At 40.4% G+C, this 24,300-nt stretch overlaps 3 protein-coding genes across 7 annotated transcripts; 2 read left to right on the plus strand and 1 right to left on the minus strand.

Moving 5' to 3' along the window:
* Positions 1-9,257: 9,257 nt before the first annotated feature.
* On the minus strand, positions 9,258-17,148 carry Chic (profilin chickadee). The gene is made up of 3 exons (XM_076311816.1): positions 16,956-17,148; positions 12,154-12,423; positions 9,258-9,397 (listed from the first exon to the last, which is right to left on the minus strand). Exons 1-2 carry the CDS (start codon positions 17,064-17,066, stop codon positions 12,154-12,156), a joined length of 381 nt encoding a protein of 126 aa, XP_076167931.1. The 5' UTR covers positions 17,067-17,148; the 3' UTR covers positions 9,258-9,397.
* Positions 17,149-17,418: 270 nt separating this feature from the next.
* Positions 17,419-21,039, plus strand: LOC143146997 (nucleolar protein 10-like). 5 transcript variants are annotated; one of them, XM_076311797.1, is made up of 12 exons: positions 17,419-17,939; positions 18,027-18,072; positions 18,142-18,356; positions 18,461-18,597; positions 18,687-18,899; positions 18,984-19,212; positions 19,283-19,702; positions 19,781-20,072; positions 20,151-20,388; positions 20,467-20,563; positions 20,668-20,764; positions 20,870-21,039. In XM_076311797.1, the coding sequence occupies exons 1-12, from the start codon at positions 17,874-17,876 to the stop codon at positions 20,905-20,907; spliced, it is 2,088 nt and encodes a 695-aa protein (XP_076167912.1). In that variant the 5' UTR covers positions 17,419-17,873; the 3' UTR covers positions 20,908-21,039. The 5 variants fall into 5 exon arrangements, with proteins under 5 accessions (XP_076167912.1, XP_076167914.1, XP_076167916.1 ...); XM_076311799.1 differs by having other exon boundaries at positions 20,865-20,970; XM_076311801.1 differs by lacking the exon at positions 18,142-18,356.
* LOC143147007 (uncharacterized) lies at positions 20,904-23,812 on the plus strand. Its single transcript, XM_076311817.1, has 7 exons — positions 20,904-21,106; positions 21,539-21,661; positions 21,736-21,977; positions 22,067-22,444; positions 22,622-22,802; positions 22,892-23,107; positions 23,348-23,812. The coding sequence occupies exons 1-7, from the start codon at positions 21,050-21,052 to the stop codon at positions 23,585-23,587; spliced, it is 1,437 nt and encodes a 478-aa protein (XP_076167932.1). The 5' UTR covers positions 20,904-21,049; the 3' UTR covers positions 23,588-23,812.
* The last annotated feature ends 488 nt before the right edge of the window (positions 23,813-24,300 follow it).

Below are 24,300 nucleotides of genomic sequence, written 5' to 3' on the forward strand. Positions count from 1 at the left end.
TATTATTATTATTATTATTAGCATTATTATTATTACCATCATCACCACCATCATCATCATCATCACTATTGTCATCCCAACTGCATACTACCGGTACCACTACCGCTACTACAGAGGACATTATTTTTCTCTATCGTCTCTATTTGCAAATCACCACTGTCTGTACCGTCATCATCGTCATTATTATTATTTATTATTATTTATTATCATCATCATCATCATCATCATCATCATTATCATCATTATCATCATCAGTAACGTTGTTGTTGTTATTATGATCATTATCGATACCTTGGTACTACTACCGAAAGCATTATACACGTATGCAGAAATGCAGTTACACGCCAATACGTGCGCACGATAACGAATTATCATTACGAAACGATAACAATTATTATTACGAATTAACGAATGAATTAATTACTATTATTGGTAATCGGTATTATTATTAATAATATATATAGACAACTGAGATCATATAGCTAATAATATAACGAATGGTGGCGATAATAACGATAAACTACAAAGTTATATTTAGAATAATTTTGGATTCGACGTAACACGTTCTCCTCGGATTTTTGACAAAGTCGATCGTACGGAGAGTCGCTTGAATGCCAAAGACTGTCTCGCGGCGTGTCGAGCTCGACCTGTACAGAAATATATTTATCGTTTCTTGCTGTTCGTTAGATAGATTGACCGATTTATAGATGCGATATCCTACGGTCCCTCGGACCGACACGTACTCCGCGTACATTTAGCGACGCGTCGAATCGAACGTTTCTCGTGCTTTTTCACTTGACTTGCCTCGAACGTATCGACAGCGCGAGCGCATGCGCGTTATTCTCTCTTCCGTTTCGAAGATTCTCCTGCGACCGATTGCATCCGAATACAGAGTTCCCCGCTTGTACGCGACCTAATCGGTTCCAGTGGTTTGCAAATATGCGGGGAAGGTACAGCTTTCTTTCACAGACATCGACCTTTCTTATCCCGAATCAAGATTTCGATACAACCCTCGACAAGTTTATCGTACCGTTTGTTGCACGTACACACCCCCGGTCGAAAGTTCAGGATCGCAAATTATTAGAATTGTTTACATATATCATTCGGAGTAGTTTTCGGAACTTTTACGGACGACGATCCACTTTCGAAAATGGTAATTTTTCGCGACCTCTTGTAACGAATATTTTAAAACGAAGAGTAACTTTACTACTTTCAATTTTTTAATCGATTACATTTAGCTAGTTTGTAAACTTATCGATCGGTTACAATGCAAAACTCTTCTAACGAACGTTTAAACTACTCTTGTATTTTAATATTTATCGTAACCCATCCGAAACCAGTCAGTGAGTGACGATCTACACCAAAGGAAACACCGATTTGGAGCATCTTACTTCATTTTGAGAAAGATATGTAAAATTTGCACACGAGTCAAGACTATAAAATAATTTTCTATCTGTTTCCTTAAATAGCCGCTTCGTCGAAATATCCTCCTTTGGATTTCTCGATCGTTCGAACGATTCTAGGCATCGTCCGAACGAAGTTCTCGGTCGTATCTCGAGCAACGTTCTTCCAACGTTCGTTTAACAGCTTCCGAGTGTTCCATCGACGTTAATATTTTCCAGTGGTCGAATACACCTACACTTTGGGAGGAGAAATCGCTTACACCGACATTTACGAACGACGCAAAGAGTGTCCGTTTTAATAAAACGAATTTCCACTGTCCATTTTAATAAGGAATAAATTGATACTAAACGTTTAACCGGCATATCCTCAAAGTGTCTCGCTAGAGCAATAATTGAAATTAGAGTTTACTTTGTCATACGTACGATTAAAAATAGTCCAAATTGAACAGTGTCGATCCATCGACGAAAAAAAAGGGTAGCAATGACTCCGGTTGTCTCTAGCTGGATAAAAATCGTTGCACGAAAGCGGGGAAAAGGTAGTTGCATCGAGGCAAGGAGAATTCGTTGCGTCTAAGCGGGGAGAAAGACGATCGCGTGGACTCGAGGAGAATTCGTTGCACCGAAGCGATGAAAAGCTCGTAAGCGGGGAAGAATTCGTCGCATCGAAACGGTGAAGAAAGATCGGTCGCTTGTAAGCGGGGAAGGTCACGCGCGTACGAGAGTCGATGAGAACGACGACCTACGGAACCGATCGGCGAGTATTTGCGCTTAGACGTAGGGGCGATGGAAGACAAGAGAAACGAGAAACGTCGCGTCGACCGCGAAAATAGGTTTGCGTGAAACGCGCGACATTGCTTTTTCCATGCGGTTTTATTATTATGGTGTAGCGCGCGTTACGGTCTTGCTACAGCGTTGTGTACAGTGAGTCCTGTAAATAACCGATTGCGCGGGTGATACGTAAAAAAGAACGCGAAAGGATAGGGAAGGAGCTGTTCCGCGATCATCGTTCGATCGAAGATGGCACCGGGACGGCGAGAATGGGCATTCGAGAAGCATCGGGCGGCCACGACGCCGCGCGCTACGAGTTACGGGAGCCACAAGAATTGGCCGCGCTTTGTCGTACATCCGTTGGTACGCGACGACAACACCTACCTGATAAGACTCTAAGTTTAAAGGTAGTTTAATAAAGGTTAAAATGCTAACTGAAATTTAATGCCAATTAAACGAACGTTCGTAAAGCAACATTCGCCGAAGGTGGTATCTCATTTTACGCGCAATACATAAACCTCCACCGTAAACACGTACCCATCCGCGAATAGTCGGTCTTTCCCCGATTTCTTTTGTTCTCGTGGTCGAGTTCGTCGAGAAACAGGAAAGCGGGGCGATCGAGTTTCTTCCCGACTTCGTCGTCGTCATGGTCGTCGTCGTCGTCGCCGTTGTCGTCGAACGATACGGATTCCGTAACGTTCGACGTTCCCAGCGACGAGGACGGTGATTCGTCATCGAGACAGTTCGGCGCTCGAAGAAACGCGCGACAAAAACGGAATAGGAGAACGGACGGTAATGGAACGGAATGGAGTCGAAACGTTCGCGTGTATGGACGACACGACAAGCAGGATGCGAACGATGCGATTAATGAGTAACGAATTCGGAGATCGTAGATAAGTAGAAGCTAAGCACCAAACCGTATGCCTTATACAAAAGAATCCGCGGTTCGAGATCGAACGGTCGTGTGCCGTTCGAGATGACGAGTTATGGACGTTTCCACGAGAAGATGAAAACGGAACGCGGATCGTAAAGTACACATCGGGATCCATATACGTACACACGTGTCTCCTAAAGTAATACGGTGAAGGTGACTCCAAATGACGAGTGCACGGTCGTGAGTGTAACAGAGAAGTTGGGGGTGAAGAACGAGAGCGAGAGAGAGAGAGAGAGAGAGAGAGAGAGAGAGAGAGAGAGAGAGAGAGAGAGAGAGAGATGCCTATTTCGGAGGAGAGTTTCATTCGTCGGGAAAAGAATGTCGACAATCAACGGGGCATAGTTAACGCACGATTCGTCAACGTCTCGTCGTCGATCGAGAAACGCTCGAAACGAAACGCACGATTGTTGTTGGGTTTACGGATTTGTCGCCGTTGTAATTTATTTTTTTAATCCTAGTCGTTCCCCGCGCGTTCCGTGTTCGTAGCACGAAACAGTTTGGAGACATTTTCACGCAGCGCGTTCCCATCATCTTCCGACGCGCTTGAATCGTTAAGAGCATCCGCAGTCCACTTACCTACCTACACGATGTAAACGCGATCGTCAATTCGTCGTCTAGTCGATAGAGGAGTACGGATACCAGAGGCGTTATCGAACAAATCGAACGACAACGATTTCGTATGCGTGGCTGCGAGTCGATGTTAAGGCCGGATCGTTGGGCGCGTCTTTTACGCATTTTGTTTTCTTTCGCGAAACACGAGTACGACGCGCGAACAATAAATGAACCGGAGAAGTAGAAGAAGAAGAAGAAGAAGAAGAAGAAGAAAAGAAGAAGAAGAAGTCACGGGACGGAGATTCGATCGAAACTCCGCCATAGTTGTACGATTTTACGGGTAGAAGAATCGAGAGCGCGAGGGTAGAGCTAACCTCTTCAGGGATACCGGCACACATGTGTACGTTTAGTTCTTAAGTTATTTTAAATATTGTAACATGGAAGTAACCACTAGTATTGTGAATAAATATTCGTAATTAAATTTCCCGAATCATATAACGCAGGGCACACCATCGTTGCAAGATCGATGAACGTCGTGGATAGATACGGTGGCGGATTATTTATCCGGTGGAGCCCGGGGCGAGACCAAAATACAGAGGTCCCGTTTAACATTTTTTAAACATCGATGTTGAAGCGAGTAAACGCGAGACGCGAATCTTGTATCGAACTCTTTACGCGCGTCTGCGAATAAAACCATACGAGACGAGGCTTTCAAATTTTTAACGATAACTCTTTTCGTCGATTTTGGGACCCTCGGGGATACGTCACTGGGTTCGTTTAATTTGGTATCGGTTCGTCGAACCTTCTTTTCTTTTCTTTTTTTTACTTTTATTTTTGACACGGCAAGTCGTCCCTGAAGGGGCCCAATGGTGGTCGACGATTCCAGTAGCGAAGAAAGGTTTAGTACAAAATCGATAGCTTTATCGCTCGAAGGAAGAAAAAGAAGAAGAAGGGACGTGAGAAAACGGTGAACGTAAACCGCGTTCAACTTGTACATTGTAAGACTTGTATCGCGTTTCGATTGCTACGCAAGGAGTCGTACGAGTAATCAAGCGCCCGATGACTCGGTGCTGACATCGACGACAATTTCATCGATCGATTCGTAACTCAAAGCTACGTCGAAATTCTCTCGATAAAGTTACGCGTTTACAGGTTACGCCATTGACTCGTTGGAACGCGCGTGTCCGATGTATCGTCGCGCGCCGCTTTCCTCTTGGTCCGAGGCGTTTCGTTTCTCGCGCAAAGTTTCGCGTCGTGTGACTTCCGGTGAATACGGGGGAGGCCTGGAGAATCGACGAATCGTTCTCGAACGAACCGAAAACGAGCAGAGAGCGAACGCCGCTCGAGAAACGAACATTTCGTTCGCGACCTTTCGAGACGTCACTTTTTCAAAGAGTGGGAGTCAGCGAGAGCGATTTTTATGTAAATCTCCGTAATTTTGTAAAGAGTTTTATTTCACGTTTTGATCCGCCAATAAATGAAATAAAAGTTTATAAAATAAATTAAACGACATTGTATATTGGTACGCGTTATTGGAGAACGGAACGGAGAAACTCGAGATTGAACGTGCTTTACCAGGTAAGTGAGAACGAAATCGTTTCAACCGTTGACCCGGTCTCGGGTGGTCGGTTTAAATAGAAGAAAAATAAGAAAATGTTTTCTTACGTCGCTTTGAAAATATTTAAAAAGACCGAAGCGTAAGGAGTATTAATATATTTATAGTTACCGAGGTATACTATTTAAAAATTCCTGCTCCAAATTTGATACGTCTTCTCTCGTTTGACTCTTTATCAATTTGGTCGTTGAACGTGGTTTCGCTCGTTTATTCGGCGACTGTGTTGCCCGAGTTGACTCGGGCGCGGCGATCAAGTGGTTTAATAGAACGAAAACGGGAGAACGATCGACGTAGCCCCATCACTTCGGTTCACGTATTTCGCGCGTTCTAATTTAACGTTCGTCCGCGAACCGTCGAAATATACGACGAGACAACGACGATACGCGCGAGCAAAATTCGTCGACCTGTAGTACGCGCAGCGCGAGAAGAAGAGGTCGAAGAAGTACCCGCGATTTAATCAGAGCCACGAACGGAAGAGACGTAGCGTTTTATCGTAAGTTCGATACGACCGCGACATCCGGTGGTAAAGCGAGGAATTTTACGTACGACTATCTTTATCAACGCGCACGACACTCGAGCGCGCTTATTCGGATGAAAACAAAACGCTTGAATTGCACCGCTTTATACAAATTTATTATTCTTCTTAAACATTAATGTTGTTACGGTTACGAAACTGTTTGTCGACGTATGCAAAAGAACCCTTGAGAGGATGGTATTTATATATCGGCTTTACAATGTTATATTCTAATATTTTAACCGACACAAGTGTACTCTCCTCATTCTCTCGCACTCTCTCGTTCTCTCTTACGCCTTCCATTTCCCCCTTACGCCTTCCTTCTTCTCGGGAGCTTCCCCGTTGGCCCCCACTCTCTCTTCGCGTTCAAGAAGCAGAAGTCTCGCGCGGTTATCAACCGTCGTGTCGTATATCCGTTCTAGGGCTTGCTTCCAATTTTCGTTCTCGTTCGCGCTCGCGTCCGTTTCCACGTCCCTTTCGTCGGTCACTCCGTGGTTCGCCGTCCGGTTTCACCGCACGGCGGGTTCCGCGGGAAAACGGAACACGATCGAACGGAAACACGTTCGGGGATGATCGATTTCTACCATCCCCTGAAGGAAACGAAGAGAAACCTAAAAAAGCGAGACTGATGCGAATAGTTGGACGACGCCTGGGAGTTACCTTTGATTATAATTATTATTTCAATGTTTATTCCTTTCTTTGTTATCAATAAAAATCGTTACATAGTAGTTTGGGTTGCTGCTTGACGCCAGACGAATCGACAAGCAACCAATTATAGTAATAGTAGTAGCAGTAGTATTATAGTAATAATAAGTGGTAGCGGTATCGTGTCGTGTCGTGTCGTGTTGTCGTGTCGTGTGTATGGATGTGCGGCTATGAAGTGTGTGTCTCTCGGTGTGTAACGTGTACGAGGCTGCGCAAAGTCGAATGAGAAGCGTCCACGCGGCGCGACCGATACGCGTCGCTTCTTGAAATCTTTTTCTTTTGATTTCTTCCTTTCTTTCTTTTCTTTTTCGTTTTTCTCGTCCTTTTTCGGGCTCCGACTCCGATTTACGTGGAAGAGAGGGAGAGGGTGGGAGGATCGATAACGTTTACATTTCGCGGGCAACGAGAGCGAGATTGCACGATATATGTATATATACATATATATATTATCTATGCATATATACATACATATATATACATATAATGTATGTATATATACATGTATATAATGTCTGTATATATACATATATATGTGTATATATAATTCTGACCAATAAACGATTTTCACCTTTAATCGAAATCGCGGAAATATGGACGACCGGAAGGAAGAAGGAAGAAAACGCACGGTAAGAAGAAATGGTGGCTCCGCGCTAGCGGTTGAGCGCTGTGGGGGCCGCAGGCGGTCGTGAAATTGGGGCTCACGGCCGCCCTTCGTACGGCCCCTGGGAAGAGCGGCGGCGGAGCAAGGCCACCGTCGTGGTACAGAGAAGAAGAGGGGGAGAACGGTTTTTCTTTGCGGTTGCGGAGAATACCACACTCGCTCCGATCCCAGCCCAAGGGGTCGGAGGAGTTTTCGGACGATTTCCCTCGCGTAAAAAAAAAAAAACCGATAAGAAATGGCAAAAAAAAAAATAAAAGAAAAACGCGCGAACGTAAATTATTCGTAATGTTTCGAACCGAATCGAAAGACACCGAGAGAGAGAGAGAGAGAGAGAGAGAGAGAGAGAACGAGAGAATGATCGCTACCGTGTACACGCTTCGTCTTTCGACTTTCGCAATATCGTGTATATTGTGTGTTTTCTCTGTATGCGTGTCGCGCGCGCTCGCGTATACCATCGTTCTGATCTACGCCTTTGCGACTCTCCATCCCTCGTTATCACGCCCCTCCCGTGTTTTTTTTTTTTTCGTTTCACCCTCTCATCGATAAAAGTCTCGGCAATTATGACACATCGTTCGTCGTTTTTATTCTTCTTACACATAGCAATAATAAAAGACAGTAAATAGCTAAAAGGACTGTATCGATTTCCGGGTAAGGGGGGGGGGGGGGAGGCGGCCAAGGACTGCGGCCAATCCGTCCCGTTTTCACCCGCTGCCGCACGCTCGCCTGCATCGTCGTAATCGTCGTCGTGTCGTTATCAACGCGGTCGTCGTCGCCTTCGCGTCCATCCTCTTGCTCTTTGTCGTTCGGTGTTCTCAACATCCCTCCACCGCGCACTCTCGCACACCTCCAGACACCTCTTGTCTTCTACTTCTACTTTTTCTTCGTCGCCGTCGCCGTCGTCGTCGTCTTCTACTTCTTCTTCTCCTTCTTCATCTTCTTCCTCTTCTCCTTTTTCTTCTTCTTCCTCTTGCCTTCTTCTTCGTATCTCTCCTTGTTTAATCCACAGTGTCGCGACGCTCTTCCTCCCGCACCGTGTATACGCCATCGTTTTTTCTCCGCGCTGCTCTCTGCCTCCCCCTCTCTTTCACTCGCTCTCCTCTCTCTCTCCCACCCGCACAAACTCGCCGGTTACTCCCTCGAGCACTCGTTTTTTTTTCCTCTTTTACGCCCTTTTTTCTCTGTCTTTGACTTCCATTTTTTCTCTCGATTCTCGCTATTTCTGGCGCTCGCTGTCTTTCACCCATCCTATCTCTCGCAACCTTTCGTTCTCTACAAAAAAAGACTGTAAACCTAACGCAATAGTTTACTATTACTTATTATCGTTATTTCTTATGTTTAATGCATGCTTGTGTGTATTTGTTTGTTTGTTTGTTGTCCCTCCGTCGACGAACCGACGCTCGCCCCCGCTCGTTCGCGCGAAAAAGAACGACGTGCATCGTTTTTCCCTGTTATTGTTGCTGTTGTTATTACGCGTTACGCGTATATATATATATATTCTTCTTACGTCGTTTCGCGCATCGTACGAGCGATTCGTGTATCGCACGCTCGTGTGTGTATGTTTGTGTGCGTGTATGTATGTATGTATCGGTATCTGTGTATGTGTGTTAGTCCACGTGTGCTCGTGTTAAGCGAGTGTATCTGCTTGCGCGCGTACACGTGACTGCGCTTACTCGCGACTGGAAAGTCGTAATCGAATCGTCTTTGAATTGTAATTCTTGTTCTCGATGATATTGTTGTTGTTGCCGATACCATCTCGCTCGTGGAACGCGCAAACGAAAAAGAAGAAGAAGCGTAAACAAAGAAACGAACGTTATATCCGGTTCATCGATCGCTGTTACGTACAATATCGTGTTTTTCGGCCGTTTACCAAATCTATCGGCGCTGTGCGTGCGTGCGAGTGTACGTGTGTACGTGTTCGTGTGTGTGTGTGTGTATGGCTCTGTACGCATGTATCGGTGTGGTTCGTGTGTGCGTATTACAACTGTCAGAGATCGCGCGCGCGTTTGTTCCCGAATGTCGCGTCAAATCGAAGAGGAGAGAACGACGACTGGAGTATGATAGCTGTTGGCTGTGTGGTGATGGTTGTTATTATTATTGTTGCTTCTCATCGAGTGTCGCGCGGCAAGCTTGCGGCAGTTCCGGCGCGACTCGTGCGGCATGACGCATTCCATTCGCTGTTCAGTAAAATAATCGATCGTATCGTTTAGTATTAATATTAGATATTTGTGTTGGGTCCCAGAGGTTACTGAAACAGAAAAACCGGAACACGTCCCGCGTTAGTATCGTCGTGCGATCGATCGATCGATCGATCGATCGTCTTAACGCAATGGGGAGAGATAAAGAAAGAAAAAAAAGAAAGATAGATAGACAGGTCGAAAGGAAGAAGTGGGGTGGAGGGGGAGGGGGGAGGGGGAGAGAAAGAGAAGAACCATTAAAACGCGACAGCGTGTTCTAAAAAAAATACAAAAGAGTGTCTCGGTGGCTTTTAAAAAAGACACGTTTCCGCGCGTTGTTCTCTTGTCGCGAACGCTACCGAAGATAAACATTTGTTCCCGATTCGCGATTCGCGACGCGCGAACGTATCGCCGCGCGCGATTAGTCATCGCGACGGGCCGATATATCGGGCCAATGCGGTCGACTGAAATTATGCGCGGAGTGATTCATTCGTACGCGACGCTTCGTAGGCGCGAGACGACGACGTCTTTTCGACTTGAATCGCTCGACGCGCTACACGCGGCTTCGAAATTCGCGCGAGGAAGTCGATCGACGTCGATCGCGAGGTGAACGAAGAAACCGATCGTAACAAGAAAATCGTACCGCGGATTTATAGCCACCGAAGATCTCGAAACGAAACGTAAAATAGGAATTTTTCACAGCCAAGAAACACGAGGAAAATTACGAAACGAAGTTTCATACTTTGCGTTCTTCCACTGAGAAATTTCCTGTGCTCGAACATTGTACCGCGAAAATGAAATACATGAATTCGAAAACTTCCACGATCAACGAGCAAAATTACCGTAACAGCGCTCCAGCCTGGAAATATACGAGATCTTTATCATAGAAAAGAAAAGAATTACGACGAGGAAAGTAACACCGATAGTAAAGAAAATAATATAACTGTAACGAACGAGTGTAACGTTAACCTTGCAACATACGTTTCTAAATAGGTGTAATTGGCGATACCGTTACTAAGTTATGTTCTTTCATACGATGACTGATGATTCAGATTTAATCATCGTATACCATGCACGACCAACTTGGTCATAATGGACGTTCAACTTACATTTTTCAAATCTTTTTACACTTGGCTTTTTACAGTGTGTAACCAGTTCGACTGTAATGGAAGTTTACATTTAAAATTTGTCGATTCTTTATATTTGTTTCTTAAGCCGAAACTCTGTTCGTTGCTTCGATCGCGTTGGTTCAGCCGCCAAAAATCCTATTTCGAACGAACATACCACTCTTTCGTTTTGAAATTTTGCGTCATCGTGCACGATACGCGCAATCGACATCTGTACACTGAAAATCGTCCACCACGTTAACTTACGTATTATAAAATTACATAAAATATTCTAAATACGAATAACACGCATTCGTAATCAATGCAAAAATATTTCATCTGCGTTACAATCGTGCGGTAAAACTTTTGCGTAAAAAAAATATTGTTCAGTCAATGTTTGCTTCAGAAATTAAAACGTTAATTTCATTTAATTTCATATAAACTCGAAGCTTCGTAGAATTTCCTTTACAATTTTCCAAGTCTACTGTAGATAGAATCGATTGTACTAAATCTCGGTCTAGTCACCGATCGTTTAAATACATTCTATAATATCAATTCCAATTGTTCCTCGTTTGCATTAGAACAAGACAAAATTTTGTTTCCTGGTTCATAATTCGTGCTTTCGATTACGCGTAAAACTTCATATCGATTATTCGAATACAATATTTATTTTTTCGCGTAAATATTTTTCTCGGTTGCGATAAAAAAAAAAGTCGATAATTTCTATTTTTCATCGCGAGTTACTTTATTTCGTCTTCTTTGCGACTAAAAATGCGATTAAATAATGCGACGAAAATGTATGGACGGGATGATTAACTAACGAAAAATGCGGAAGACTAATAGACCACGCGTACTTAAGATAAGAGAATCCTGAAATTCGATAGACAGGCTGACTGTCGGTAAGAGGTATTCTCCTTACTTGTATTATGCATATTTACAGGTTCGCTATCATGCGTCACACGTGTGTGACGCGCCAATTCTCCTGAGAAACCAACGTCACATATGCGCGACAGCGATGATACTTTTTTATTCATGCCCGCACAAATAAACCAAGTACGAACCATAGTTCATTGTATATATAGATATACACACGTCGCATTATTCAGGATATTCACTTCGCCTACTTAATGGAATCGATTTGCAAATGAGAACGCAAACTGTATTAAAGATTTCCGCGAATGCAACGCGATGGACAATTCTCAAATCAAACGATGGTATCGAACCTGTATCGGAATAACACGTACCGAGATAAATACTCGAAAAATTGACAAAAATTGGATTCTCCGGCGCGTGAAACGGTCAATGAAAAATTAAAACAAACTTTGCTATGTTGAAATACTTACTAGACCGAAGTTGTCGGCCCACGAATGATTAACCCTCGCCGTACCACACCTAGGTATTTTCGGACTCAGAGAAACTTTTCCATCGTTCAATTATACCGACGGTACAACTTTCCGTGAAAATTAAGAAAGTACGATAAAATAATGGAATTTTTGTTCGAAATATATGCGTGAGAAAGATGAAATGACGGGTCAGTTTGAACCCAGACGTGGCCTCTCCCGTCATCACCTAAACCGCTGGTATTGCGAGGGTTAGTTCCGTCGTCTACCGCAAAAAATTCCGATCGTGTATCACGGTTTTGCGAGCAAAGCAACGACAAAGATGGTGGACGATTTTGAGCGCATAGCCAAGTGTATGTATATGCGTAGCGGTATACCAACCTAATAGCCGCAGGACACGAGGTAGTCGCCGAGTTTTTCAACGACCGACGCGGCTTGCTGTGGCTGTATGGGGTCTTCGTAGAGGGAGACGACTACGGCTTGCGTCGTCTTCATGCAGTGGACGCCGACCTTGCCGAGTTTTGCCCTTATCACTCGATCCGTGCCCGACAGGTAAATGTACCTGTTGCCGGCCAAGGTGACGCCCGACGACGTCAGAATATCCTGTTCCTCGAATCCCTGGACCAATTTCGCCAGCTCCTCTTTACTTACCTGCGCACACAAACGACACGTGACACGCGTTCGCTTTCGCGCAAAGACAACGAACAGAAAGGGAAAACAATTACTAGACCGTGAACCGGCAAACATCCGAGTACGCGCCTGCCTGCCCGCCCGCCCGCCCGTCAGACCGACCGACCGACCGACGCGCTCTCTATTCGCAGAAACGCGCGACCAATTTTTTCTCGGGCCCGTTCTATCCGGTGAACGACTTCCAATCTTCGCGATCGATTTCGACGATTGCGCCCCCCAGCGTGCGTTCACGTTCCCGTTCGGACGAAACGAGACACGGAGTTCGTTCGGTTACCAAAGAAACCCGGTCGACGCACGCCTTCGCATCAGCGAGAAGGAAATACGCGACGTGAAAGTGGTTGAACATTAACGATCGTCTTTGTTCTCTTTATTCGTGAATTTCCGCCTTCGGAACGATATGAACGAAATGATACACTCGTACGAATATATCGCGACGATAACCGAGAACGATTCGATCGCGACATTTTTCACACGTTTACGATTACGCCGCTCACGCACTTTATCGCCAATTTTTCAAACGCTTACCGATACGAGGATAGAGATAAATACTGGTTCTGTGCAAAAAAAATGCACGTTGTCTTCAATGTGGTTTTATTATCCCCTTAGTAACGATAGATTACACGATGATCGGTATTATTATTGCGAGTCACGGAAAAGCTTTCTAATACGATAACTCTGTTTGTTTTGCTCAACAGATCTTCCCGTCTGTATAATTCGCGTATACACGAACATCGTGTATCCGTAGTGCTATTTTTTTGTTTATCAAAGCTAGATAAAAGTACGAATATATCGCGGTTCTAACGTTTCCTGATTTAACGCGTAAAATTGAAGACAAAAATCCAAGCGCATTTTGTTACTTTCTCCGGAATTTGCGAAGAAAAATAAGAGAAGACGGTCACGCAAAAGTCCTTAAAGCGCGATCTCGCGCGCGCACTTGACTCATCGTTCGTTTATCGATGACGTGTACAAATTGCCCTCGTCTATTTCGTGCATTATTTTTGTATCGGTGAATCGATCGCGAACGTCGACCCTTAAAATTATCGATAGGACAGAGTGACGAAAGAAAATTACGATCTTGCCGACCGTGAGGATCGTACAGATCTCGTACAATGCGAATCCTCGCACGGATAGCTCTAACGTGACCTCCTTTCTACGGTGTGTAGCGGTCAAACGAAGGACGGCCAGAAAAAGACCAAGAGTCTTTGCTCTCGAGAGGGAATTACTAGCGAGTCGAGATTCCTCCTATTCGAAGTTTTTCTAACCGTGTACAACGAATCTTCTCTTCGTAGTTCCTTCTATCGAAAAAAAAAACAATTACTCGTTCCTTAACCTTCTACATGAATGTGCAAAATAACCCTAGAACCTAGTATATGGAAGTATTATCGATAAGGAAGAGCAACGGGAAGAATCACGTGCGTTAAACGGTTGCAAACAGATACATTTATCGTGGTTCAAGGTCGCGTTAAATTATCTCCTATTAGATCGAATCGAGTTAGATTGTATCGTATTATGTCGCTTTAACGAACCGAAATACCTATACCCAGATTGTTTGACGCTCGGTAATGTACAAGGATCGTTGAAGAACGCCGATGATAACGGTACGTTGCCGACCTCGTATACCGATCGAGTATTCGGTATACATGACTCGAAAACATATCATTACATAGACGAAAGAGCAAAGAACACCTTTAACGGCAATTTAACGCGATCCCAAGGTCACGTAGAAACCGTGACTCGCTAATTTCAAGTACGAACTAGCAAACCGACGAGAATTTACATTAACAGCAAATTGAAGTACTTTACGGAGAATATAGAGCTTTGACTGACTGATTGACTGACTGATACGTATGCTACTAATCAGGCCGTAGTCCAGCTGATCCTTCGTCTTTTCATGAACGATCGACCGTGTGTTAAAATAAGACTCGTCTTCCGTTTCGAAAACAATACCGTTTCGAATTTAGTTCGATACCAATATTCTCAAGAATGGCGTTAAAGTGATCCCCGATGCAAAATATATTGCGTCGCGCTAAAAAGGACGGAAAAAAAACAACGTACGTGACACCGGGGTCCTCTCTTTTTCGAAATCTCGAACGAACGTCGCGATTGTAAAGGTACAACGATGCAAAGAACGATTCGACACGATCGCTCGACGTGACTTCATCGGAAAAAAAAATTGTGTCAAAAGGTGCCGTTTTTTTTTTAACTTTATATTCTTGTTGCACGACTCGGAAACTAAAATATTATAAAGGAATATTAAAGCACGAAACAAAGTGAAAAAAGATTCCGATGACTCGACCGGGCACCGGGGCACCCTCTTTATGATTCGAGTCACGGCACTGTGGGAGGTTGCCGGCCGGCCGGCATCGCCATTTTGGCATTCGTAACCGGAAAGTGTGCGCGCGAGGCCATGCTCTGCAGCTGGCGACCTTTATCTCTGCGTTTCACCGTCCGCATAAAAGCTTTCGTCGAATCCGAGAAAGAACAGCGCTCCGCCTCGTAACCGAACGCGTTTCTCTTGCGTCGTTCTTTCTCAAAAACATCGTGTTCGCTTAAAACGCGTTTCGCAGCTATTTTTAGATTTTGGAATGGATTAACACCACCGTACACGGTTGACAAATTATATCGAACGTTGCGATATCGTATTTCGCAAGTGAGAAACTAAAACAATATGCGATTAAAGAAAATATCGAATATACGATCACGATTGTATATTTTTTATCGAAGAAACCTAGCATGGCGAACCAAAGAAAAATTCGCTTTCATATCTCGCACCCGCCCACTCATTCGATTTTCCCTACAGTTTCTACACTCGTTTCGTTAACGCATCGAGTCGAGGTCTCAGAATTTACCGACAGGATTCGCAACAGCTTTTTAAATGCAACGCGGATGGCGCACCGATCGAGCTCAACCTTTCTGGAACTGACGGTTTTGCAATTTTAAACGATCTTACCGTTGACCGTTTGGCGAAAGCAAAGGAACAAAACGAAATTTACTCGTTGATCAAATACGCTAAATTATCCAATTATGTACGTTCGGACACCTTCTTCGATATCCGAATCATTGACACGCAGTAAGATTTAATTTGCTTTTACTATCTACGTTTTCGTTAGACTCGTGAAAATGTTTAACCTAGGTGATTGAAAAATTTACACGTTGTACGTAAGTAGCTTTATGCGATTCTCATGATAGCAGAGAACCGCTTCTGTAGAAACGAGTCATCCTTCGTCACGATGAAATTCGTAATTTTCATCAAAGTCTTAACGAATATCGAGTTTCGAGTATCGAGTATCGAGTATCAAGTATCGAGTATCTAGTATCGCGTACCGAGCGTGACCATGAATTTTACGAACCCACCCGGTTCAACCGAAAAGAATAGGAGCCACCATTTCCATGAGCAGCAGCGACAACGTGCCCGGCAGGCAGCCATGTTAAACTTAGTCGAAAACGGTTCAAGTTCGACCAGGCAAAATATTCTGCGGCGAATATCGCCACACCCAATCTCGCGCAGGGCTGATCGAATAAAATCGATTTCTTGGAAAATATTGAGAGAAATAAATCCATTTACTTATTACGCAAAATTCTTTTTAACCGGCTAAGCAATTTACACGTTGAATCTGCGATGGCCGGTCCTGCAGACACATTCGGGCGGTGGACAATATTCCTCGAGAAATTTTTCGACAAAGGGAAGGTCGCGCCCTATTGGTCGGTGACGAGTCGAAAATATATTCAGCCGGCTTAGTCTTTCGTATGCTTTCCGGTCTAATCGGCGGCGTAGGTAGCACGAGGTACGATCATGCCGGTTCAACACGCGGAACTTTCCAAAGGGTTTGACGATTTAGATGGATTCGAGGATATTATTTTTGCTCCGGAAAAGTAAGACGCACGAATGGCTACGTGGCACCATATTTTTGACGATGAAACCGACCGGTACTCGTCGTTGTTCATAAAACTCGTTTCGATCTCAACTATCGAGGAATGTATTGAAAGATACATTGATCCCATGAATTCGGTCGATCGTCCGATGAACGAAATTCTAATATGTATGTATATATATGTAATATGTATATATGTGTATATAAATATATATATATATGTATATATGTATACATAGATCTATGCATATACGTATGTATTAGATATATAGTCACGGCAAAGAAACGAAGAAAGACGTTCGATGGTGTCGACCGACCGCAGCGATCAACAAAGAAAGAAGGCGGAGAGAAGTCGAGAAACGCGAAAGGCTATGATGCGATTAGATTTTTTTGACGTGTGTTCAGCGCTTACTTTCCCTCTTGTCGGTCAGCTTATAACAATAATAACAATAATAATAATAATAATAATAATAATAATAATAATAATAATAATAATAATGATGATAATATTATTATTATTATTAAAAATTAAAGTAGTAATAGTAGTAGTAGTAATGATAATAGTAATAATAATAATAAGCCTCTAAAGCGTTAGTTGATCGAGATACAACGATTACTCACTTCGAAGCCTTCAGACTTCGCCCAGAGGTTGCCATCGTGTCCCGCGATCGCAGCTTTGGTAACACACCTAGACGCGAGCAGCTGCTTGTCAACGTAATCCTGCCAGCTCATTTTTTAACACAAGCGGCTCGACCGAACTGTTCACTACGGCACTAGAGACACAACCCGTCACCGACTGACTCCTCTCACGACTACCTATATGCGCTGAACGCCGGTCACACTTCTCTTTTACCCCTCCTTATCCCTTCGCGGTTATTCGCAGCCCCTCTTGGCCCCCGCTTGGGCCCCTTCGCCCCGCGAACACCCCCTCTATCGCAGGATCGCGTTCTCCCCACTCTCGATAGTTGGACGGTAATTGACTAGCGATCAGTTCTACCAACTCCTGAACGTAATAATCGAGATATCGAGTATCTTAGTTGCTATCTATCGAGAAGCGGTCGATAATCGGAGAAATTATTTTTCTTTCTTTTCTCCTTCCAATTTAATATAAGTATTTCAGTTGTAATTTCACCCTTCCAACTATCATTCACGTTTAAGGCGTATGCGTAATCTTGAAATGCTCGACTTTATGATTCCTCTACATTGAAACGAGCTTAATTTTGCTCAATCGCAGATTATGTAAACGTTTAAATAGAAAACTGTGTGTCTTGCATTCTGAACTAAAAACTTTCCCACCGATAAGACAAAGAGGCGTGTAAGAATCAATCGATGAAGTTTCATCGGAATATTATTTTGTCTAGTGATTTTCATATTGTGAGCGAAGTATGTTGTGGCGATCCCTTTCATAGAAACAAGAAATATACTCCCTTTCTTACCAAAACAACGCTCCACGTGCTTTCTCGTTTAGATTTTACTTTCTCGAACAATATGAACGACAGGTATGACAGATTTTAAAGTTTGCAAATATCCTTGGCCACGATGCAAGTTTCTTGTCCAAACGATGTGAAAATTTATAATTTAAGTGCCGGAAAATCTCTTCCAGAGGTAAAGTATCATTCGTTGTATTTATTAATGTTTTTTCATCGACACTCCGATATTAATCATTTTGATCGATAACTTTTATTTCGTTAGTGGTTATCGGAACGTAAACGGCGAAGTTTATTAAAAAAAAATGTTGGTAAGTGACGTTATATACGGAATACAATCATACATAAACAATATATGAATAATTATAACTTTTTGATAGACATACGTCGACGAATTGAACTTATTCAGGACTTTGACATGCCCGGAATTAGTACTTCTATTAATGTTTCGAAAGATGGGCAATATATTTTAGCAACAGGAATATATAAACCACGTGTAAAGTGTTTTGATGTAAAGAATTTATCATTAAAATTTGAAAGATGTTTTGATTCAGAGGTTGTTGCTTTTGATATATTGTCGGATGATTACAGTAAGGTACATGTGTATATGTATATATATATATATATATATATATATTTATGTATATCTATTTGTTTTAATAGCGGATTTAATTAATGAAATTTTCTGTTACGTTACAGTTGGTATTTTTACATTGCGATCGAAGTATTGAATTTCACGTTGCCCATGGTAAATATTATAGGCTCAGAGTACCACGTTTCGGGAGAGATATAAAGTATCATTATCCATCGTGTGATCTTTTTGTAGTGGGAGATAGGTATGTTACTTAGATACTCTTAACTGTAACCATTATTTAAGACAACATTTAATTGATACATATCATTAATAGATTACATTGTATTACAGTAATGAGATTTATAGAATAAATCTTGAGAGAGGACAGTTTTTGCAATCATTCTTGACAGAATCAATGTCAATAAATAAATGCGAAATAAATCCATCACATCATCTTCTCACTGTTGGAACTCAAGAAGGAAAAATTGAAGCATGGGATCCTCGAACAAGAAGCAAAGTGGGTACTTTAGATTGTGCTTTATACTGTGTTGGACAAGACAATAAGTAAGATACTATATTATAATCCATAATGCTTAAACAAACACTGTATTTTTCTACAAATATAATATCCATTCTGATACTGTATAGATTAGAAACAGTTCCGGCGATTACTAGTTTAAAGTTTCAAGGAGGCTTGACGTTTGGTGTGGGTACGTCAACTGGACAGATACTATTATATGACATTCGTTCCAGCAAACCCTTTTTGATAAAGGACCATATGTACGGATTACCAATTAAGAATATAGAGTTTCATCAGAAAATGGATATGATTTATTCTATGGATAGTTCTATTGTGAAAATATGGGACAGAAATAATGTAAGTAGAATAGAAACAAACAAAACTAACTAAAATTTCGAAATAGTTTCATAATAATTGTGTATTCTAGGGTAAATTGTACACGTCGATAGAAGCTCAAAATGATTTTAACGATATGTGCATTATTCCAAATACTGGAATGTTCGTAATCGCTAATGAAAATACAAAAATGCAAACCTATTACATTCCCAGCCTTGGACCAGCTCCTTATTGGTGCAGTTTCTTGGACAATCTAACAGAAGAACTAGAGGAATTAAATTATGAGACAATTTACGACGATTACAAATTTGTCACTGAGAAAGAATTGGATGAACTAGGTCTGTCACATTTAAAAGGCACTAAACTTCTTCGAGCTTACATGCATGGGTATTTTATGGATATTCGATTATATAGAAAAGCTAGAGATGTGATGAAACCTTTCGAATTTGAAGTTTATAAGAAAAAAAGAATTCAACAAAAAATACAAGAAACCTGTGGCAGCAGAGTACAGGTACTATTATACTTTAGTCATTCATTTTATAGGACATAATATGTAATATTTTTCATTCATACTTGTATGTACTTATAGATTCAAAAACTACCGAGTGTAAATAAAGAACTTGCATTTAAATTAATGGACGATGAAACGAATATAAAGAAAAAGAAAAAGAGCGCTTCCAATCTTCTTAAAGACGATCGTTTCAAAGCACTGTTCAGTAATCCAGATTTTCAAGTGGACAAAAATTCGGAAGAGTATTCGTTGTTAAATCCTGTTATTTCTCAGCTTGACAAAAGCAAAGCACGGAAGTTGAAACTTAGAATAGCTGAAGAAGAGTCCCGACAGAAAATGGAGATTGATCGTGACAACGAAGAAAACCAAGGTTTTCGATCTGTATAATTATTATACTTTTATATAATCTCATGATAAACTATTTCAATGGCAAAGCTCATATTTTCAGACAATAGTTCCGATGAAAGTTTTATTCATGACGATAGTAGTTCAGACGATGAAAAACCATGGGTGAAAGAAGTAAAAAGGCAATATCGATTGATTAAAAAAATTGGAAAACAAGACGAGGAGGAAGATGAAAGCGTAAAAAGTAACGATCAGAATTTAGAAAATCATTCTCGGCTTTTTGAAATCAAGGACCACGTGGAATTCAAGGATGCAAAGCCGATAGCCAAAAAGCAAAATAAGTATGTTTATATTAATAGGAGAAAAAATAACAATGACACAAGACTGAATTACTTTAAAATTATTCTTCTATTTTTAAGGGCTAGTTTGGGAGACAGACTAAAAAATCAAGAGGCTCATAATGTTACAGTTTCTGGTTTACGTGGTAATAGAGAAATGACTTTTATCATTGGAAAGGTACTCTTTTAACGAATGGTTATGCATTTCACACACTATATAGTCCATTAACAAAACTTTTTTATTTCTTATATATAAATGTAATATCATATATTTATTCGCAGAAAAAACAATCTGGCCGCGCAAAATTACAAGTAAAAAGGCACGGGAAGGATTATAAACATCTTCTGAGACCAGCAGGAAACCTGTACAGAAAGAAACGTTAATATTTATTGTTGTACATTGATTTTCTTTTTAAATAGTAAACAATTTTGTTTTGTAAAGTAAATAATACTTTTATACGTTCTTTTCGTTACGTTAGTATAGGGAACGGTGACCTCCTCTTTCCCAATATCCTGTACTAGAAGTTACTGCTTGTGGCACGAGTAAAGTAATTTGTTTCGACGCGATGCATATGTATATCTTGACAGAGGTGAAGTGTCATCTCAAAAGACTGATATAATTAAATTCATACGTTAGGGTGAATCACAAGAGGTGCCGATACAAATGTTTTCTTTTCAAGTTCAAAAGCATTGCACTCGTCTGTCGCGAAAAATGACATTGGTGAGTCTTCCATTATTGCATCTAATCTTCACTTTCTTAATCACGTATCGCATTACAATCTACAGTAATGCAACTTCTTTTTGTTGTATAAGTGTGTTAGTATCGAATTTCAATCTTGGAAATGTTCAGCTGTTATTTGTATTTGAATAGAGATTCAAGGTGATAATTTTGCTCGAGCCAATCACGGTTTTGTTTTGACTTTGAAGGTCTGTCGATTATATTCAAATTAATTTCAAAGCCTAAGGTTTTGTGTTTCATAAATTCTTTTTTCTTCTTTATAAAATGGATTGTAAAAATTATATTAATAATAATGTAATTACGTTAAATAGTTGTTATAATATATATTCTTTATGTTGTTTACCATTGTACAAAGTCTAAAGAAACAACACCAATAACATATTTACATAACAATGTTGATGTTACTTTTTACAGGTCAGTTCCAATAATGAATCAAAAAATGGAAAAGATCCTCCTCGACCAAATCATGAAGAAACAACACAACAACAAGAATTTACACCATCTGGATTATCAGACTTACAAATGCAAAGTACAGAAGTAAGATATAATTTTGAATGACTTCTTGGCACAACCAATTACAAAGTCAGTAAATATAATTTTCTTAAGAATAGGTAGGTGAAATCACTGAAATGCCAGATTTCGAAATGCTTAGTACATCTGCAGTTCTTCATTATTGCAAACATAAGATATTAAGGCCATATCTCAGGTTATTAGGAGTAATGGGATTGAGACCTATGAGCAGTGATGATTCTGATCGTTACTCTTGTTATTGTATTCTTGTAAATTTTCATACTTTTCAAGTCACAATATTTATGTGCATTGGATATGTTTTACAATACATGGCATGCTTTAGGTATGATTATCATCTGTTGTGCCCATAACGCAATTTTTATATAAATGAAACCTAATTGGAATACGTACTATATACAATTATCTTCTCAGAAGAGACAGAGGATTTTGCTATAAGACATTACCGGTGGAACTTCAGATTGTACCAAACACAAATGAGGAACATATGCAAGAAAAAATTTGCTTTGGAAATATTGTATTTAGCTACTTTGTACCCAGTATATTGCATTTAGTAGCATATTTATACACTGTGTATCTGTTCCGTGTTAAAGAAAATGAGCAACTACAAAATTTAATGGAGAGAGCATTTCTTCTCTCATCAAATCCTGTGAATCGAGGAAACCAAAGAAAACTTGTACAAATATTGTGGTTATTTATAGCATTGAGCGTTGTATGGATAATTATGGCATTAATTACAGTAAATGTTTTGATGGCCAGAGAAAGCATCATGTTTCAATGGCTAGAAAAAAGGTAAATTTCTTAACATAAGTTTCAGCCAATTTAAGTTTATTTTTGATTTTGCATAGTAATTAATTCGTATTGCTTTTATCACAAAATTGGTGTGTTCAGGTCTATAATTCAAGAAATCTATTTTTATTATATGCATTACATTATTTAGCACTTCTTTCAAATTTATTTTTTACACAGTCCATATCAAGTAAAAATAACATTGAAAGTATTTTTAATCGTATGCACATTGTGGCACGATATGGTTCAAGGAACAATTATAACCAGTTACTGCTTACAAGGGCAACTTCTACTGGCACATCTGTACTTTCTTCGTGGGAAATTGCTTCATCATACATCACCTGTTATCGATTGGATGAGGGTTTGTAAAACATCTTTTATGCATTTCTCTATTTTTTTTTTTCCTATTAAAGGAAACCAAAACCGTTTATATGTTCTTGTACATTGTAGGAAATCTGTGAATTTAAGAAACTGTTAAAATATTTCAATGATGAATTGGGTCCAGCTGTATGTATCTATACAGTTGTAAATTTGTCATGGGCCACCGCAGGAGCGATTTGGTTGCTTCAATATGATAATAGCGACGCGCAAAATAATCCTGTCACGTGGATTGGAATAGTAAACGTGATACTATGGATTTTAATATCGATAGCTCCTTTCATTCAAGTACGTTCGTCAATGAAGCACAATTAATTATAATTTTTATGTTGTATTTTTAAAAGTTTTTAAAATTTGGTGTAATCCGTGTTAAAAAGTATTCAACATATATCGATCGAAATGTACAATTGAAGCTTAAATATATTTTTGTGCATCATGTGCGTATTACGAGGCAATGGGCCATGTGTGAAGCAAACGTTAAAAAGGAAACAAAAACAGGTTAAAACTGATTGCCTCGTTTTTTGATAGGCAGCTCGTTTGACTACTGCATGCTCCATGATTCAAAGTATCGGACACGAAGTGCGCATACGACCATTCGTTTATCAATGCACACCGGGCGAGGATCTTGACACTATACTTCTGTACACATCGTCATTGAAGATGTGCGCCAGACTTTTCAGAGTACCGATCACGGGCAGATATCTTTGTCTTCTACTGACTATAAGCAGCATCTTAATTCTCACGCTAGGACAGTGCCAATTTTTGTGATCGTTGTACAACGCTGAATTCAATTATACAAAACACTTCCTTCTGTATATGTTTCATTTTACAGATGTAATTAGTCACCTTTTATTATATAATAACATCTACCTTGTCCCAAAACTTATTTAAGTTAATTGTTATTCATGAAAAATTATATTGCGATGAAATTAATGAAAATTAACTCGAACTTTTTAATGTATGTATAAATATATCTAATTTATAATATATTTTTTCATTACTGCATTTATTTCATAAAACTGGTATTAAATTTTGTGTGTGTTACTTTGTTTAATTCCAAAAAACTTGGCAAAGTGACAAGTGGCGTGTATTATTTAATTTTAAAGTTACAATATTCAACAACAGGAGGATTCGAAAAAATATTGCTAATTTTTTATTCTTGCCTATTCAAATGCATCTTTGTACTACATATATGAAATAACATTACTAAAAATAGCTTAGGTTATTTATGTTGTCCGGTAATCATTTTTTGCTAGTAAGTCTTATAATTTTTGACAAATTGCTTTGAAAGACTTTAGTTATCGGAATTGAAGTGTCTTGCCAAATATAGATAATGATCTAAAAAATAATAAGAAAGAATCTAATTTTGTACGGTAATAAACTGTGGAACAAAAAAAGACATATTGGGATTCTTTTAAAAGTAGTTACTTCTTTTTCACAAAGTTTTGTTTTAACAGTAAAAACATAGTTTTAGAAATGCT

This window comes from Ptiloglossa arizonensis, chromosome 5 (genome assembly GCF_051014685.1).
Source record: "Ptiloglossa arizonensis isolate GNS036 chromosome 5, iyPtiAriz1_principal, whole genome shotgun sequence".
Taxonomy (NCBI): domain Eukaryota; kingdom Metazoa; phylum Arthropoda; class Insecta; order Hymenoptera; family Colletidae; genus Ptiloglossa; species Ptiloglossa arizonensis.

What these genes read in the sequence shown, in the direction of transcription:
- LOC143146997 (XM_076311797.1), top strand. Translation starts at nt 17,874, where the DNA reads ATGCAAGTTTCTTGTCCAAACGATGTGAAAATTTATAATTTAAGTGCC. An exon ending in CCTGTGGCAGCAGAGTACAG is followed by an intron (nt 19,703 to 19,780) that starts GTACTATTATAC and finishes ATGTACTTATAG; the next exon opens with ATTCAAAAACTACCGAGTGT. An exon ending in TGACTTTTATCATTGGAAAG is followed by an intron (nt 20,564 to 20,667) that starts GTACTCTTTTAA and finishes ATTTATTCGCAG; the next exon opens with AAAAAACAATCTGGCCGCGC.
- Chic (XM_076311816.1), bottom strand. Translation starts at nt 17,066, where the DNA reads ATGAGCTGGCAGGATTACGTTGACAAGCAGCTGCTCGCGTCTAGGTGT. An exon ending in CGAAGTCTGAAGGCTTCGAA is followed by an intron (nt 12,424 to 16,955) that starts GTGAGTAATCGT and finishes TTGTGTGCGCAG; the next exon opens with GTAAGTAAAGAGGAGCTGGC.
- LOC143147007 (XM_076311817.1), top strand. Translation starts at nt 21,050, where the DNA reads ATGTTTTCTTTTCAAGTTCAAAAGCATTGCACTCGTCTGTCGCGAAAA. An exon ending in TGTCGCGAAAAATGACATTG is followed by an intron (nt 21,107 to 21,538) that starts GTGAGTCTTCCA and finishes TACTTTTTACAG; the next exon opens with GTCAGTTCCAATAATGAATC. An exon ending in CGATAGCTCCTTTCATTCAA is followed by an intron (nt 23,108 to 23,347) that starts GTACGTTCGTCA and finishes GTTTTTTGATAG; the next exon opens with GCAGCTCGTTTGACTACTGC.